Consider the following 19440-nt stretch of genomic DNA (forward strand, 5'->3'; position numbering starts at 1 on the left):
AAACAATTTTTTAAGTCAAAAAAATTAGCACAAGCATTAGTAGAGGCATATGAGATGCAAGAAAGCAAGCTTATGCAGAATCAGCCAAAAAAACCCTCCCATTTCATCCCTCCATTCATTCCAAATGCCTGTCCAGCTTAGCCTTAAATTTATTTAGGCTATCACCTTCCACAATAAAAGATGGAAGTCTGTTCCACCAATCAACTCGTGGGCTAAAGGCAAATTTCCACACGTCTATTCTACAACTGTCTTTCCTCAATTTGAATCTGTGCCCCCCCTCAGGTTCTTAATCTGAGCAAGAGGAAGAATCCCATCAGCATTCAGCTTGCTCAACCCATTCAAGGCCTTATACACTGAAATCAGATCACCTCAGGTGTTTACCTGAGGTGATCTGATTCCAGGCACTGCAATTTGCAGAACTTAAGTCTTTCTTGGTAAGAGCACCCCTTTGTTCCCCTCACCAATCTTGTTGTCCTTCTTTGTACGCATTCTAGAAACTCGGCATCCAGACCTGTGCACAGTACTCTAGGTGTGGCTTCACCATTGCCTTGTATAACGGGATAATCACCTCTCTGTCCCTGCTAGCAAAATTCCTATATACCATTGATAAGACTCCATGACCTGCCCTGAAAGCCTGTCAGCACTGCACAGCGAACTTCATATTTGACTGCACAATTACCCCCAAGTCTTTTTTACTTTCATGAGTGTAGTACAAAACAGTTGGTATGTTTCTCTTTGGTTATTGCTATCCATATGCAGTACTTTGAATTTATTAATGTTAAACTTCAGTTGCCACTTCTCAGACCATTTGGCCAACTTATCTACCAACCTTTGTATCATCTGCAAACTTGTAAACTCTTCTCAGCCTATTTGCCCAACAACCCTGCCAACCTTTGTATCATCTGCAAACTTGGACATTCAACTTGATATACCTTCATTAATATCACTGATAAATATACAAAACAACAATGGGCCTAACACCAACCCCTGGGGAACTCCATCAATAACATTTGTCCATGAAGAGTAGGGTCCACTGATTACCACTCTCTGTCGTCTCCCAGTAACCATCCCTTTATCCATTGTAGCAACTTACCCTTAATGCCATAACTCTCCAATTTGTACAGCAGTCTTCCATGTGCAACAGTATAAAAAGCTTTCCTGAAATCCAAGTATATGATATCAAAATTATTTTTATCATTCAGTTCCTTTGTGACCATATAGTATCCAATAAAATTGGTCAGACAAGACCTCCCTTTGACAAATCCATGCTGTGTCTTAACAATTACTGCAGTCTTGTCTAGATGATCCTGCAATGCTTCTTTAACCAGTGATTCCATTATTTTCACAGGAACACAAGTTAAACTAACAGGTCTATAGTTACTTGTGTCACCTTTTGAATTCCCCTTGTTGAGAATTGGTGATAGGTTTGCACACCTCCAGTCCACGGGGACCTCGCCTGAGTCCAAGGAATCTCTCATAATTATAGTTAAGGGTTTGCTTACTTCCTTTGCTGCCTCCTTTAATATAACTGCATAGATCACGTCCACCCCAGGTGCCTTTTTTATGTTTAACTTCAACAATTTCTCCTCCACTTTACTCTCAGTTATTACAAAATCATTTAGCTCCCTGTTAGAGTTTGATGAACTTCTGGTACTCCCCTCATTGAATAACTCCTCGTGTGTGAATGTAGAGGCAAAATACTCATTCAGTTTATCAGCTACCTTAACATGATCATCAGTAGTCAACCCTATCTATGTTACGAGGTCCAATCTGATTCATCCCTTTCCTTCTAGAGTTTACATAAGTAAAGATCGCATTTCTGTTTTTCTTTGCATCCTTTTCCAAGGATTTCTCATAATCTGCCTTTGCCTGCCTAACCTCCTTTGTGACTTCATTACAGACTAGTTTATATCTGTCATACACTTCTGTGTCACCTGATACTTTACATGCATCCCATACATTTTTCTTCTCTGCCACGAGCCTCACTAGTTCATCTGACATCCATTTAGGCCTAAACCTTGAACAGTATTTCTTAGTTGGAATGAAAAGCCTAGTAGCCTCCAAAATTAAGTCCCTGAAATTAAAAGTCCCAGAATTTAAAAACTGTCTGAGACCCCTGTAGTCACCTTTACGAAAGCAAAAGCCCTTCCCTTTCACCTTGATGGTAGTTACATCTTTAACTAATTCTCATATCAGTACATTGTGATCACTGTCACCCAGTGGTTCCTTTATCTGCAAATTCTTAATGCATGAACAATCACTGCTGATAATCAGATCAAGAGTATTACTCTCTCTGGTTGCCTCTCGAATGAGTTGCTATAGAAAACAGTCATCCAATAAATCCACAAAAGTCATGCTAGTGTGCGAGTGAACAACTCACAAGTTCCAGTCAATATCTGTAAAGTTAAAATCCCCCTTTATAAGACAATGATTTACCGGCCCACTCTATTTCTCTGTAAATTGCTCATTATACTCATCAGATTCATTAGGCCTATAACACACACCTACTCTCATTTTTCCTTTCCCAATGCTTGTGTCACACCAAACAAACTCAACATTGCATTGTCCACCAACACCAATTGGATGCACTTCCTTAGATTTCGTGTGTTTCTTAACTAATAGCATAAATTTTATAACCCATCCTCCCTTGCTGTCCTGTCTATCCTTTCTGTACACATTGTACTCCCCAAATTCCAATTCTGCATTGCTTATGTCTGTGTGACACCACATCTCTGATATCCCAAAAATATCTGCCTTTGATGTCTTGAGTAGCACTTCAAGCTCATCAAATTTATTAACTATACTCCTAGCATTGGTGTACATGCAAGTATACATGCACCTGTTTCTTCTCTTAGTTATACCCTAACACAGCCCATGAATTTAAATCTCCATTGCCTTGCTTTCTAGGCTGCTGCTCATTCTAATAGAAGCAGTGCAAGAATCATTTTTGCCTCTACCTGCAGCCTCTGTTAATGTTTTAGTGTGTATCCCCTCCCCAAGCTAGCAGTTTTCTGACCCACCTAACACTGCCTCGATAGCATCAGCAAATATTCTTGAACCCTTTCTATTTAAGTTGTACCCCATCCTTGTAGAAACAGTCTCTCCTGTCAACAAGCACAGACCAGGCTGAAAAATATTCTACCCCTTGAGCCTTGCACAATCTCTCCAGGGCCAAATTGATCAACAAGGCTTTCATCATATACTGCCTCCCATCGTGTCTGAGTAGAATTGCAGACACTTTCACATTCGATCCTAACTCGTGACTTTTCAACATTGACCCGTACTTTTTGAGTAAATCTGCAGATCTCTTACTCTTAATGTCGTTAGTTCTAATGTGTACAATAATATCGCCTTTTGTGCCCTTAAAAGATGATATCTGCTCTATAACATCATCAACTTTTGCCCCTGGCAGACATACCCTGGTCCTGTTCCAAATGTAAGAGGAATGAAATAAAAGTGTACTTTTGCACCTTTATTCATGTCTTTTAGGCATTATGCACATACTCCTTTTAAAAAAATATATGCATTAATTTTCTATTTGACAAAGTTGATTTATAAAGTAGTGTAAAGTTGTCCCACTCTGATACCATGTTAGGTCATGGTTACAAAGAACTTTACTTGCAATTGAATATTGGCTACAAACGCACTACTAAACTTACGTCCTTGGAAGGGGATCAGTATTACAGAAAATGAAAATAAAATATGTAATAAAGCAAATTATATGAAAGAAATGGATAAGGGCTACTTAATTTCAAATAGTCCTTATCCATTTCTCACACCGAGACATTTAGCCTTTCTCAGAAACCACATGTATAAACACAAGATTTGGTCAAAATGTTTGGTGAATGAGGGGCTCACATTTGGTGAGTATGGGCTTGGCTTTCTTCTCTTTCTTGGTGATTTCTTTCTACTTCTGACTCTTGTTTCTCTGTCTCTGTCTCTCTTTTACTCAGGGTAATTTAGAAATTTTTTTTTGTCTGGTGCAGCATAAGCCTCTGGCTTCCTTGCACCATATGGCTAATAATAATAATAATAATACTTCTTGAATACATCAAGATAGCTAAAAGATTGTGAGAAAGGATTATGATGACATCTTTTTAGCATTTACACCCCACGTTTTAACTTGTTACTTGCCAATCTAGTGGACAGCTGCATTGACTGGACACCTGTTATTCTCATTTGTTTCATGTAATGAAAATGGTGACATCTGAACAGTGACAATATACTGTGTCTACCATCACTCACAGTCTGGCAAATTCTGACCAACAAAAGCATTCCTGTTGTGGAACAACTTATTTGCCTGATTTGGCACCATGCAACTTTTAGCCATTTCTCAAAATTACATCAGGATATGAAAAGAAAACAACTTGAGCTGATACAAGAAATCCCATAAAACATGAGAAACCACCTAAAAACATTTAGAAAAGAAGACCTCCAAAAATGTTTCATTAGTGGCAGGCATGATGCAACAAGTGTGTGGTTACAGAAGATTACACTGAAAAATATTAACAATGCAAACATTTAACGGTGAATAAAATTATTTTTTAAAACGTTCATTTGGTCAGAAATTTCACCAAACTTTCTGAGCAAACAGTGCATATTTTTACATGTAGACCCTGAGAAGTATATTTTTAAAGGTCATTTCAAGTAGAATTCAAATAATGTGTGCATTTATGTACAAATTGTCTTGAAATCTTCCAGTAAGTGCTACTAAGTCTTATCTGTGTGGAAACACAAAAGGCAGCAGGAAAATTGTTTTTAAAATCAGAGCATGAGATTGCATTTGACAGTAGCCAATTTTGTCAGATTTAGGATTACAAAAGAGGAAATTCTCTGAAATTCGAATCTGGAAGTTGATGAAACTGAATTAAGGGATAATAAATAGATGTACAAGGTATTATTATTGTATAAAAACGAGGCCATATTAAGTTTCTTTTTACAAATTTTCTACACTTCTATGTGATTTTTTCCTAAAAATCTGATTTGATCTTTAAGAATAATTTCTCTTTAAAAGCATTTATGTATATAGTTTTTGTTTTTAAGAATTTTAAAAATTCTGCGAAGAAACTCATCCCACAGGACTGGTCACTAGTGAAAAACTCACACCCCAGTGCCCATATGTTCAGCAAACTCCTGACAGATCTAACGTACACCACTGTTATAGACCTTTCTTTAGAGATCAGGAGTAAAATATGAACAATATTCTTGTCACTATCAGATAGACAAGAAATGTGATTTTAAAAAAATTTTAAGTAGTAAAATAAAGTCCAGCTGTGTAGAAAATGAATAACAGGAAAATAACGGAAACATTAAAAACCAATGAGATGAAAAACTAGAAAGAATGGAAGCAAATTTTTCAGAAATGAAAACTCCAGAATGCCAGTGAGGAAATATGCCTCCTTGACTGGCTAAGTCACAAACCGAAATTAAAATTTAGAGAGAGTAAAATACATAAAATGAAGGTTTTAATAAGAAGAAAATGCTTAAAGAACTCAAAATGAAAATACCTGGGAAAGAACAGAAGAAATTTGGCCACTAATGCCCCATGATCTTTCATAGGAAAGTTCATGGGGCACTCCAGTGGGGCAAAGGATGAACAGTGTTTCAATAATGATTCATCCTTTGCCTTTTTTTTTTTTTTTTTCATGTTATTCTTCATTAGGTGTCCTTCATCTTATTAATTTTACTTTCTCTCTCTAAATTTTCATTACAGCTTATAAAAGACTTAGCCATTCAAAGAGACATATCTCACTGGCATTCTGGAGTTCACACTTCTGAAAAATTTTATTCCATTCATTCTAGTTTTTCATTTTTGGGAACCCAAAAATCTGTACTCTTCATTACTTTTCCCATTTTTCTTTTTCTATATAGGTGGACTTTATTTTACTACTTTCAAATTGTTTAAGTCACATTTACTGTTTGGTCAGCGTCAACAAGAATATTGTCCCTAACATTCCACTGCATTTTAATTTAAATTACTAACCAGTATTTAAATATTAAAAAATAAATAAATAAAAATACTTCTTAACTTCAAAACTACTATCACCAACCATCAATTTACATGTAACACTGTCATAAAAAACTTAACTACCTCAAAAAAAAAAAAAATAATAATAATAATAATAAAATAAAAAATAATAGTAGTGCCCAGACCACTACAAAAATAAAAAAACTTAACCTGACAATTTGATTCCTTTGCCTCTTTTAATAACATTCAAATGAAAATGAATTTTATAACAAAATATCATCCTTTTTGTTATTCTAAAAGAACCTACAAAACCAACACTAAAGAAACAATTTTTATTTAGCCACCCTTACCTAACACAGTGCTTTCAACAGTTGGTGAATATTTCATTATTGCAGCAGTTGCATTTGCAAACCTTAAATAGAAAAGAACATTGTGAAACATATATAAAATTAAAACTTTACACAAAAATAATATTAGTATTTAAAAAATGATGCAAGGAAACACGCTCATAATTTGTCCAATCCCCCTTTAAATTTATTCACATTAACTACTTCCACAACACTAGGTGGAGATTTATTTCAACAGTGAATTACTCTTTGGTTGAAGGCAAATTTTGACATATATATTCTACAACCACGTGTTTTCAATTTAAATTTGTTTCCTTCTATATGTAGCATGCTGTCTGAGAAAGAGTAAAATTGCCATCACCATTTAGTTTATGCAACCTTTTTAATATTATTTTATTTGAATTCTCCTTCTCAATTTTAATGGTGAGAAGTAGCCTGTTAAGTGTGCCGTAGACGAGCAACATGATGGAGCATTACACCATGGAGGCCATCCTTTGATGGACCCGACAGCAGGTGTGGGTTCCCTGCAAGACCTGGACTGCCATTATTTTTAGGTCAGAGGCAGCATAAGGTCTGCAGATAAGAGGCTGAGGCCAGATTCCAAACTCCTCTATGTGAAATGGTTGCAGTAGATACAGTTGGGTTGAACCCTGTTAAATGTCTGATTTGATTTTTAACTATTATTTGTATCATAATATCTTGCTTTTAGTCTACGGGATACATCAAGGTCGTGGCCATGTCCTACAACCTGAGTCTCTATAATGTGAGTGCTCTGTGCATTGAAGTACACCAGATCAGGTTTCCTCATACCCTGATCTGTCTGGTAATGCAGTTCCTTCAACATGATCCATTCTCTTTGATAGTCAGTTCTCTAATATAATGACTATGGCATTGTGCTTCTTGACCCTCATACCATGGGTCCAGTGGCATCTTAAAGCCACATGAGCAAGGGTTTCAGTTACTCGGCATCTCACCCTACATGCAGTACTCTCACTCCTACTTCTGGACGTTCTTGCCAGGGTCAGTAGATCATTAATTCTAGTTCTTATTACATCAATGTACATGTGCCCTGATAGGAGTCAGGAGCCATCGCTCACCCATCAGTGTTGGGACTTGACTTTATGAGAGGTCTTGAGGGAATTTCCATCATAGAATCCATGCAAAAGGTCCTGCCAATGTTTAAGTTTTGAGACTGTGTCCATTATAAGGTGCTGGTCTTTGATTAGATTGTTTCAAGACGTCAGCTCCTTCTTGACAAGACTTGACTCAGCTACTTTTCGTACAGTCAGGGATGAAGATGTTTCCAATCCCAGTAGCCAGTTTCATTTGAAAACAGGAATTATCCATCACATAGATAGGACGCCAAGTCCTCCTCCACCACTTCAGCATGAATGAAAGCCGTAGGCAGGTCTTTGGGCAGGTGCATCCATGTCTGGATGGCCGTTCTGACTTCAATGTTGAGCTGCTCAAGCTGTGACCCGCCCCAGCATTAATTTATGGTAAAGCCTTGGTAATGCATAGACTAAGTATAAATAGTAACTGTTGTGGTTCCGGGGGGGGGGGGGGGGGGGTTCCTGAGTTTAGTTAGAGAGGAACTCAAGTTGCATCCCACACTAGTTCTACCTCCGGGTGAAAATTTCACCCCGAGACACCTCCACATAGTCTCCACTGATGCAGATGGAAGCTCAGTTCTATCCAACAGGAATTTAGCATCCTGGACCTTAATTTTCTTTTCACGGCCTGATGGTATGAGGGACAAAGTCCAGATTTTTAGAGGTTTATTGCCAAGTCTCGCTTCTTAAAGAAGTTAAAGGCCTGGTCAAGTATCCTCTGTAGGCCACCTTTGGTGGAAGCCATTAGAATCAAGTCATGCAAAAGCCATTGCATTAATTTTCTGCTCCTGCAGAGTAAAGCCAATATGAGTAGGGAGCTCTTTTAAGAGCAAGTCCAATACTAGGTTAAAGAATAGGGGAGATAGAGGGTCTCCTTGTTGCACTCCTCTTGTTGGTCTGATTGCATGTTCTTAACCTGCAACTGTTAGGCTTGTAGAGCAATTCTCCTGCAGGGAGATAATGTACTTCATAAAAGAAATAGAAAAGCCTTTCCTCTGCAAGGCTTCTATCCCCACTCAGTAAGATACTTCGTCAAACGGCTTCTGAATATCAATCAAAGGCAAGTATAATGGTCGTAAGTCCTCTCTGACGGTGTATGGTCATAGAGCGAAGATAAACATTCTCAGCATAGCCATCGGTGGGAATGAAGACTTACTGTCGATGGTTAAAGCGAATCAACTTCAATACCCTCTTGTTCGGGATTTTATGGTATAGTCTCACCACCAGTGAGTCCACGGTTATAGGGCGATAGACACCGGGCAAGGTGGGGTCACTCTTCTTTGGAATTAAGATTGTATATGCTCTAAGAAGAGTTTCAGGAATAGTATTTAACAGAAGAAATATATGCATCAAGTCGATTAGGATTTAAACAGGAATATTCTTAAGTTGTTTAGGAGTTATCCCATCAGGACTCGCTGACAGAGCCGGGTAGGTCTCCCTGAGCTCTGAAGGACTGATGGGCATATCATAGCTTCCCTGAGAAAAGGTTTTGACTTCTCATCAGGTCAGCTTTCTCATACTTCTTCCTTTGGTTAAATGCTTCAATTAGGCCACCGTAGATGCCTAGATACTGCAATTACAGAACCTAACCGTTCATAATAATGATAGCCTTTTTCACCCTCAACTAATCTCACTGCCCTTCTCTATACCATTTCCAATAGATTTACACCCTTCATAAAATGTTTCCAAACCCGTATGCAGTATCCAAGATGTGCCTTATCTGGTGCTTTATGCAGTGAAATAATTAGCTTATCATTTGAGTAGCACCAAACTCACACCTTGAGCTTGGTGCACCCCAAATTATATGTTATTCTGGGATTGCCCAAAATGCAGTACTTGAACTTACCAATGTTAAACATTGAATTTTTAAGCCTATGTGATAATTTATCCAAAGTTTTCTCATAAGATAGTATTTAACTACCTTGGCCAACTTTGTATGATCAAGCAGACTTCGACATTAGACTTAAAATATCTATATTATTAATAAATATTAATAAATAGTAGTTAAAGGCAAACACCAAAATCCCTCGGTATCCCCACTCACCAGATTATTCAATAATCTTGTGAATGGGGATATGTTGCATAACCATCTCTTTATCAGTATTAATAACTTGCCTCTAATGTAACATTTATTTACATATCAATCATTTTTTTTGTGGAATAGTATCAAAAGCTTCACAGAAATCTACTACTATCTAATGTCAAAAGTATTCTTTAGATCTAGTTCCACAAAACCAACTTTACACTAACTAATCAGACTTCACAGGCATGATCTATAATTAACAAATCCACGCTGTGATTGCCTCGTTGCTCCATTCCTATCAAGATGAATTTTGTATTAGTTCTTTAGCTTTCAACATTATTTTCCTTGGCACAGAAGTCAAACTTACAAGTCTGCAGTTACCCATTTCACCCTCTGAACTAACCATGTGAATAGGAAAGATCTCTAAATGTATAGATATTAACCAGAATCCAATAATACTCTTATTAACTCTGAAGGTTTGATTATCTCTTTTGCTGCTCCTTTTAATCTAGAAGTGGATGTGCCTCTGAACATAACAAAAATGGCTGCATGGTCCCAACAGATACCCATCATAAATTTCGATAGGTTGAAGTGTGAAAATCATTCTGTGTAACCAGTTAAGCTACAAGATTATTTAAAAAAAAAAAAAAAAAAAAAAAAAAACACTGTGAACGTAAAAATCATATTTCAGAATTACAATATTCTGTATGTAATATTATTTAATAAAATTTTAAAATAATAGAAGAAAAAGAACAATTCACATAGAGCTGCATTATAAGCTTTTAAAGTTGGTGTTTTCATTTCATCTAAGATTCATACCTCCCGCAACAACTAGTCACAAAATAAAAATCTAACATCACAACATATCTTCAATAAGAATATGAGAATACAGTTTCTATGACTGCAACAACCATTTGCACTGTATAATTAGAGTACCTGTCTTATAACATCACATTTAATCTCATATTGGATGCATTAAAAAAAAAGGCTTAGCAGAAGGCACATTGATGTACAGCAGGGGTGGCCAACCTATGGCGCATGCGCCAAACATGGCGCTTCGGAAGATTACAAGTGGCATATTTCATCATAAAATTTCTCAAGTACCCAAAGCCCATATTGCCGATTCTTTGGTTCTATTTCCTTTTATTTCAGGTCCTTCCGCATATGGCATAAGACACTCACTACCTTCTTTCCACTTACACGAATAAACGTGCCAATTCCCTCAATTTAGCAAAAGAAATAAATTAAATAGTCTCCAAAAAAATGAATTCTGAATTTTGACCGCAAGTGATCTATGGCTATGAAAATATAGTGAGCACCTAGTCGTCCATACTTTTGTATGGCCATTGCCTCCGGCGCCCGACTCTATGCACAAGTGGGAAAATAAATGCAATACGTGACTTTTTTCAGGGGACTGAGAATATACAAATAGATCCTTTGTCGGAAGTCTTTCAAGTTAAAAGGAAACAATGAAATGATAAATTTGAGGTATTTTCATCTACGAGAAATTTCCATCAATCGCATTTTGCCAACTCAAGAAATAGTAGGGGGGGGGGGAGTTCTGACATGATTAATTTCTGGCGTTCATTACTCTGTGAACATTTCCCAGAACTAAGAAAATTTGCAAAAAATTATATATGTCATTTCAGAACGACATACAGATGTGAACAAGCATTTTCATCCATGAAATTGATCAAAAGCAAAACGAGGTCGCGAATGACTAATTCAAATTGGAAGAATTCTCTGCTGCCCTCAGTAACAAATTTAACACCAAACATTGAAAGACTGGCGAAATCCAAACAGGCTCAAAAGTCTCATTAATGGTAAGTAATGTTTATGTGCTGTAATATAAATTGCTTTACATACAATAATTAAATCATTTAAAAATGTTAATCATGTTCATAAACATACTTTTATTAAAAAGGTTATTAAGGATATGCCTGGACTCCTTCTAGCAAGCAGAGAGAACAGACAACTCCAAGTTCCAACCTGATCTCGCTCTCGGTGCTCCATCTGGCTCACAGCTCTCTCTCTCTCTTTCTCTCTCATCACATCTAACAACTGTGGCGCAGAGCTATCTTCACCAAACGGGACTCTCCGGCAGCTGTAGCACCATCAGCGGTCGCCCTCTCATCCAAGAGATCATCTCTCACTATTGTAGATTGGTGCTCCAATAAACATGTGTCCTTTGAACTGGCATACATTATTTAATTTAGCCGCGTGTTTGAGTTATTCTTTTTCCTCCCCTAAGCGAAGCAGATCCTACCCCTATCCCTATTTTCCAACCCCAACCATGAATGTAAGAAGGTAGAAAAGGTGCTTGAGTTGTATGGCGCATCTGAACTCTTATGTGAAAAAATTGGCGCATGGTATGTAAAAGGTTGGCCACCACTGATGTACAGGGTTGTTAAAATTATTAGAGTATCCCTATGTAAAGGGGCTCTGGAGCGAGTTCTAAGGCTCGTACTGAAGAAAAATTTGGACAATAAAAAATGGGCTTGCCATTTCTTGGAAAAAAAAAATTAGTTACAAAATTTGTCACTATACAGGGTGATTCACTACCAGTGCGACAAACTTGCAGGAGGTGTAGGAGGCACAAAGACAAATCGGAATCCCATAGCATTGCAGGGTCCGAAATGCCTTCATCATGCGGTAGAGGACGTTCAACGGGAGGTCGCATGAACAGCGATCCCGCTGGAAGTCAGCATTTGCGAACCGGTTTCCAAGGCAGTAGGATGGACAAGTATTCAAACGTTGAACTGGCTGACATGCACCTCGCGTATGGAGCTGCGGACTGTAACGGGCGCGCCGCTCTGTGCTTGTACCAGGAATGTTTCCCGCACAGGCATGCTCCTCATCATACGATTTTCGCACGTGTGCACAGAAGGTTACGTGAGACTGGTTGTTTCACGAGAGGTACCATGAATCGAGAGCGAACGACAAGAACGCCAGACAATGAGGAGAATGTCCTACGTCTTACAGAAGGCAATCCGAGTATGAGTACTCGAGCGATAGGCCAACGATTGGGTATTTCCCAATCCACTGTATGGAGGATACTGTCAACAAACCAAATGAGTTCATGCCATCAACAATGCGTCCAATCATTGGAGCCTGCAGATTATCCACTCCGGCGGACTTTTGCTACTTGGTTTCTTCCACAGAAACGGTTCGCAAATGCTGACTTCCAGCGGGATCGCTGTTCACACGACCTCCCGTTCAACGTCCTCTACCGCATGACAAAGGCATTTCGGACCCTGCAATGCTATGTGATTCCGATTCATCTTTGTGCCCCCTACACCTCCTGCAAGTTTGTCGCACTGGTAGTGAATCACCCAGTATGGCACTGTGGCAATACAAATCACTTGAACACCGCTACAATTGTTCACATAAGGTATGTTCGTGTCAGACGGCACCTGGGATTTCTCCCATCTCTGCTACAATTGTTCAATGTGTCCTCCATCTTGGTCAACAACAGTTTCCATTCAAACATCATTTTCTACAGCAGAACATAACATGTCAACTGGAATAGCCAGCACATGATGTCTAATGCTGTCCTTCAGATCTGCCAGAGTTTGACATCCTTCCCGATACACCTGGTTCTTCAAATTCTTTTAATACAGAAGACGCATGGGATGAGGTCTGATGATCGGGGTGGCCAAGATGTCTGGAAAGTGTTGCCTTAGCAATCTTTGGACACAATCGTGGATGTGTGGTGACACACCATCTTGCATGAATATGATATCCTGAAGGCACCCACGTTGTTGCAGCTCTGGTATTGCGAAATTTGCCAACATTTTATAATATCGCCGTCCAGTGATGGAACAGGTGCAACGTCCAGTTGGTGTTACCTGTTAAAAAAAAATATGTTCCAATCATTAATGTGGCCGTAAATCCACACCACACTGTCACTTTTGGAGAATGCAATGGGACCTCTTGGATAATTCGAGGGTTTTCTGTTGCCCAAATGCAACAGTTATGCGTATTCACTTGTTCATTTAAGCAGAAGTGGGCTTCATCACTCCAAAGGATGTTCCATGGCCAAGTGATATCCACCGTCATTCATGCCAAAAACTGAAGTGTGTAAGTGAAACGAATATCTGCATCACCATGCTTTAGCATGTGCATCTTGTAAGGATAGTACCACACACCTGACGCATTACTAGCCTTACAGTGGAATACGGCATGTCCACTTCACGAGAAACAGATGGCACACTTGTTCTACCACATGGAGATTTACTTGATATGCAAATAACTTACATTATTTGCATAATCGTGACTAAGATAATTACACTCCATACAGTGACAAATTTTGTAACTAATCTTTTTTTTTTTTTTTTTTTTTCAATAAATCGTGAGTGCATTCTTTATTTTACCTGTTGTCCAAATTTCTCTTCAGTACGAGCTTTAGAACTCACTCCAGAGCCCTCTACATAGGGATACTTTAATTTTAACAACCCTCTACAGGGTTCACCATTTGGGTTTTCTGGAAATAAATGCTAAAAATAGTTTAAAACTGTGCATGTCGATGTCATTCATTATTTTAATAATATAACAGACATAATTACAACACAAAATTTTTATATATTTTTTTCATTGCAACATTGTTGGTGGTGCTCTTTAACAATGTTAAAGAGCACCACCAACAATGTTGCAATGAAAATGAGACTAACAATGTTAAAGAGCACCACCAACTATCATTTTCATTCACTCAGGAAGTGTCATATGAGTAGGCACATGTGCATACTGTAGACTACTAGAAATATCTTTTTGAAAAAACTAAAAATAAATAAGTAAAATGAAATAAAGAAATTTGAAATAAAAGTTTGTGTTTCATTATTTTATTAAAAAAATGATTTTAATCTTGGTGAAGAAAGTTACACAAGCAAGCAATTTGGTGTATTGTGCATACTACCAGCAAGAGAATGGTAGTTCTCCACTCCCCCGCCAGCCGTATATCTCAAATTTGAACACAATTTGGGCTGAAAGTCAAAACCATAAAACAGGACTACTAAAATTCATGTTGTCACCACTTAATTTTTTTATTTTTAATTTCTGTTAATAGTGAATATACACCAATATACCGCAGTGACACTTAAAACAGTTATGCTAATTACAACTGATTAATTGAGAGAGTGTGTGCATGCACACACAATCTCTATAAAATTTAAAAATTAACTCACGCCCTCTGAATTTTCCTAGGAGCATGACGAGGAGGAGTATCACGCATTATATTTCTTCGATTTCCCTGAAAAACAATATACTCTTATTATTATGGTGAACCTTTACATTATCATATGAGAAAATTTCAGATAATGCTAAAGAAAACTAAAGTTAATACATTTTAAAAACACAAGTAAAAAATATCCACTAAGAAAGAATGCACAAGATGCATATAAAATAAAACTATATAAAAAATATATAAATTTTTTGTATTTTTTTTTTTTAATATTTTAACACTTTACAATATGAAACATTGATTTTTTTTAAAGCAATGTTAATGATGCAATGGTTTATATGTAAGGTGGAAGTCTGAAAACGCAATGCACTATGTTTATTCATGATAGCTAAACCCTTTTGTGCACGTGATTATAAAGAATGAAAAATGATTTTATTAAATTAATCTAAACATGTTTTAAATATTATAAACATGTTATATATATGTAGTATTAACATAATAATACTAATAATAGGCACGATTAGCTCAGTGGTTACGATGCTGGACCAGCAATATCATGGATCCAAGTTTGAATTCCAACACGGGGGATGAACCTCTAGGGAGAAAAAATGGGCGTCAGAAAAGTCGCTTCATTGGATCCCCCCAAGGTCGAAGTGATGGCTGAGGGGAAAAGCAGCACCATCTGGTGTCACTCCAAATAACTACCATCACTAACTGGATGCAAAAGCCAGAAGCTAAACAGGTCAAGAACATCACGACCAGACCCATCCCCACAGGAAGAGGAACCTTCCAGGGAGATGTCCTGAATCCACTATGGTTCTGTCTAGGACTCAACCCACTGTCCTCAGTAACAATATGCATGTATATACCCTAAAAGAAAGGAATAAGAACCTGTACACCCTCTCTCACCTGATGTACATGGCTGACATCAAACTATGCCTCAACTGAGAATCAACTTCAAAAGCTACTCCAGATCACCGAAGGGTTCAGTACTGACATCAGGATGCAATTTGGCCTAAATAAATGTAAGACCCATGGATTGCATCAAGGTCATCCAGTTGGCTGAAACTACCAGCTAAAGACTAGTGAATAGATTGAAGCCATTACAGAGGAAGAGACTTACTGGGAATGATGCATGCCCACCAGTTAGAACACAAGAACATCAAGGCCAACCTGACTGAGAAATACCATCATGAGACTAAGATTGTTAAATTAAAGCTGAACGATGGGAACATGGTCACAGCCATAAACACTTATGCAGTCCCATTGGAGGAGATTATGAGATCAACCAGGATAATGATGACCCAAAACTGCCAACACCACCAAAGGTCAACCATAGACTGACCGGAAAGAAGGAGGGAAGGGATTAGCTAACCTTACTGAACAAGAGAAGAATTCGATTAAGAACCTGCAGGATTACTTCAATGAAAACATATCAATCTACCAAGCTATAAGAAATATACACAAACAGCACATGAGACAACCTTAACAATCAGACCCCACTCATACCGACAGAAAGCTGGGTGAGAAAAAGGCACTCCATGGCAAATACTACAATGATCTCCATCATGACTACAAAGTTAAGATATCTTTTCAGGGCACAAAAGATGATATTGTTGTACACGTTGGAACTAATGACATTAAGAGTAAGAGATTGAAATTAAGAGTAAGAGATCTGCAGATTTATTCAACAAGTACTGGTCAATGTTGAAAAAAAGTCACGAGTTAGGGTTGAATGTGAAAGGAAAACCGCGACGGTGGTAGACATCGGAATATTACAGCAGTCATTTCATTATTTCCAAGTCATTTTCGGCCAATTGTTTTATTAAATTTTCCATCACCTTTTATGTATGTATATTTTTTGGCAAACTTTGGATTAAAGTACCACTTCATATGATTTCAGACATACTCTCTTTAACGATATTTATATTTATAAAGTACCAGAGATGAATCATTGGATTGTTTTTTTATTATCTTTTTATTTTATTTATTAATTTTTTGTCCAGATGTATACACATCTGGACAAATTGGGTGAATTTTAAATATATTATGGTGTTTTATGTCACAATAAGTAATATAACACCATGGGTAAGTTTCTAATTTGATTTTTAATAAATAACAAAAAAATAATGATGATTTAAAAGTGGCAGTAGTTCATAAATTCCAATATGGATGCTGATAAAGCCTGAAGTGTATGTTGCTGAGCTAGAATGGATTTTTAAAAACTAAACCATGATTATCTCTCTCTCACACACACAACGTTATATTTCTTTTAAAAGTTGTGTGAATCCTTCAGCATTGGCCCAAAAATATCTCATTGTTTAGCTACCTAGTCAAAATAAAAATAAAAGATGCTGTCTCATTTATTTATTAATTTTTAATAAATCATTGGTGAGCACTATTTATCATTTTACTTGGCTTGCTTATTTTGCCATTACTTTTATTTCTTCTTTGAATGGAACAGTTGCATTCATCAAAAAAAAAAAAAAAAAGAGAGAGAACTGCAGTTGCCCACTGACATTTCATTTGTTTTAAAATAAACTTATTTTACTTATTTATTTTACCTCAAAGAATGGGAAGAACTTTTTTCTCTAGGATTACTCTACCATCATGACGTTCATTAGAAATTGGCAGGGAAATGTTCTCCTTTCATAAAACTAATGTTTAAACCAGTTTTATTATTAATATAAAAACTCCTGAATATGATGGTAGAAATGACAAAACATACTTGTTGGATTTCTGGAGATTAGTTTTTGAGGAATACATTTGAATGAAAATTGTTCCAGGGAACAGAAGTAGAAGCATGAAGAAAAGTTCTATGAGTTTGCATTTGGACAGTGAATAGATGTTGCCTAGGCTCATGTTCAGATTGGTTTGGAAGAGTGGTGGAATTGCAGATGCCAATTCAGAAGAAACTGTGTCTACGAGACTGAGACAGTGTGTAGAGTTACTTTGTAAAAGGCAAGTTGTTAATTAACTTGACTACACTCTTTTGTACAGATGCAAAAGAACTTTTGAATAGAGCCAGGGAGTTTTGGGGACATAACCCCAGATCACATCAGGGGCTCACATCTGGTGAGTATGGGCTTGGTACACCCAGGGTCCTGAGCTGGATATCATCATTCTTCCTTTTCTTGGTGATTCCCTTTTACTTCTCTCTCTCTCTCTCTCTCTCTCTCTCTCTCTCTCAGGGTAATTCAGAACTTTTTTTTTGGCTGGTGCAGCATAAGCCGCAGGCTTCCTTGCACCATATGGCTAATAATAATAATAATAATAATAATAAAAAGTGTCTGCAATTCTGCCCAGACACAATAGGAGGGAGTATATGATGAGAGCCTTGTCAATCAATTCGGCCCTGGAGAGATTGTGCAAGGTTCAAGGGGTAGAATTTTTTTCAGCCTGGTCTGTGCTTGTTGACAGGAGAGACTGCTTCTACAGGGATGGGATACACTTAAATAGAAAGGGTGCAAGAATATTTGCTGATGTTATCGAGGCAGTGTTAGATGGGTCGGAAAACTGCTAGCGTTGTTGTTATGTTGTTATTTGGTTTTTAGGAACATTAGCAGCTAAGAGTTTAGTAAATAAATTTGATGAATTTGAGGTATTGCTCAAAACATCAAAGGCAGATATTGTTGGGATATCAGAGACGTGGTGTCACACAGATATAAGGGATGCAGAACTGCAATTTGGGGAGTACAACGTCTACAGAAAGGATAGACAGGATAGGAAGGGGGGAGGGGTTATGCTATTAGTTAAGAAACACATAAAAACCAAGGAAGTGAAGCCAGTCGACATCGCTGGACAGTGCAGTGTTGAGTCAGTTTGGTGTGACATAAGCATTGGGAGATCAAAATTGAGAGTAGGAGTGTGCTATAGGCCTAATGACTCTGATGAGTATAATAAGGAACTGTACAGGGAAATAGAGTGGGCCAGTAAATCAGAGAGTCTTATAATGGGAGATTTTAATTTCCCAGATATTGACTGGAATTTGGGGGCTGGTTACTCACACACTAGCAGGGCTTTTGTGGATTTATTGGATGATTGTATTCTACATCAGCATGTTCAGGAGGCAACTAGACGGAGTAATACTCTTGATTTGATTATCAGCAGTGATTCTTCATGCATTAAGAATCTGCAGATAAATGAACCACTAGGTGGCAGTGATCACAGTGTGCTGAAGTGGGATTTACTGAAAGAGGTAACTACCATTAGGGATAAAGGGAAGGGTTATTGCTTCCGTAAAGGCGACTACGATGGACTGAGACAGTATTTAAATTCTATACAGTGGGACCAACTGATGATGTTACCAACAGCAAATTCAAAATGGGAAGCATTCAAAGAACATATCTTGGAAGCTACTAGGCTTTACATACCAACTAAGAAATATTGTTCAAGGTTTAGGCCAAAATGGATGACAGATGAACTAATGAGGCATATGGCAGAGAAGAAAAATGCATGGGATACTTACAAATTAACACATGACACAGAAGCCTATGATAGATACAAGTTGATATGCAACCAAGTTACAAAGGAGGTTAGGCAGGCGAAGGCAGATTACAAGAAATCCTTGGCAAGGGATGCAAAGAAAAACAGCAAAGAGTTCTTTACTTATGTAAACTCTAGAAGGAAGGAGATGAATCAGATTGGTCCACTTGATATTGATGGGTCAACTGTTGATGATCCTGCTCAGGTAGCTAACAAACTAAATGAATATTTTGCATCGACATTCACACATGAGGAGTTATTCAGCAAGGGGAATGCCAGAGGTGTATTCAACTCTAGCAGTAAGCTACAGAATCTTGAAATAACTGGGA

At 37.6% G+C, this 19440-nt stretch overlaps 1 protein-coding gene across 2 annotated transcripts in view; it reads right to left on the minus strand.

Annotated features, from left to right (window-relative positions):
* The window catches only part of Exo70 (exocyst complex component 7), a 340721-nt gene that overhangs the window by 156235 nt on the left and 165046 nt on the right, over positions 1-19440 (minus strand). For both annotated transcript variants that reach the window (XM_090377714.1, XM_090377715.1), the window contains 2 exons: positions 14631-14695; positions 6319-6380 (listed from right to left, as the gene is read on the minus strand). In XM_090377714.1, the coding sequence (XP_090233840.1) occupies positions 6319-6380; positions 14631-14695 (127 nt within the window). The remainder of the gene's footprint in view (positions 1-6318; positions 6381-14630; positions 14696-19440) is intronic.

The sequence above is a fragment of the Mastigoproctus giganteus genome, chromosome 7 (genome assembly GCF_048544385.1).
Source record: "Mastigoproctus giganteus isolate SK-2022 chromosome 7, ASM4854438v1, whole genome shotgun sequence".
In the NCBI taxonomy this organism is placed as follows: Eukaryota; Metazoa; Arthropoda; class Arachnida; order Uropygi; family Thelyphonidae; genus Mastigoproctus; species Mastigoproctus giganteus.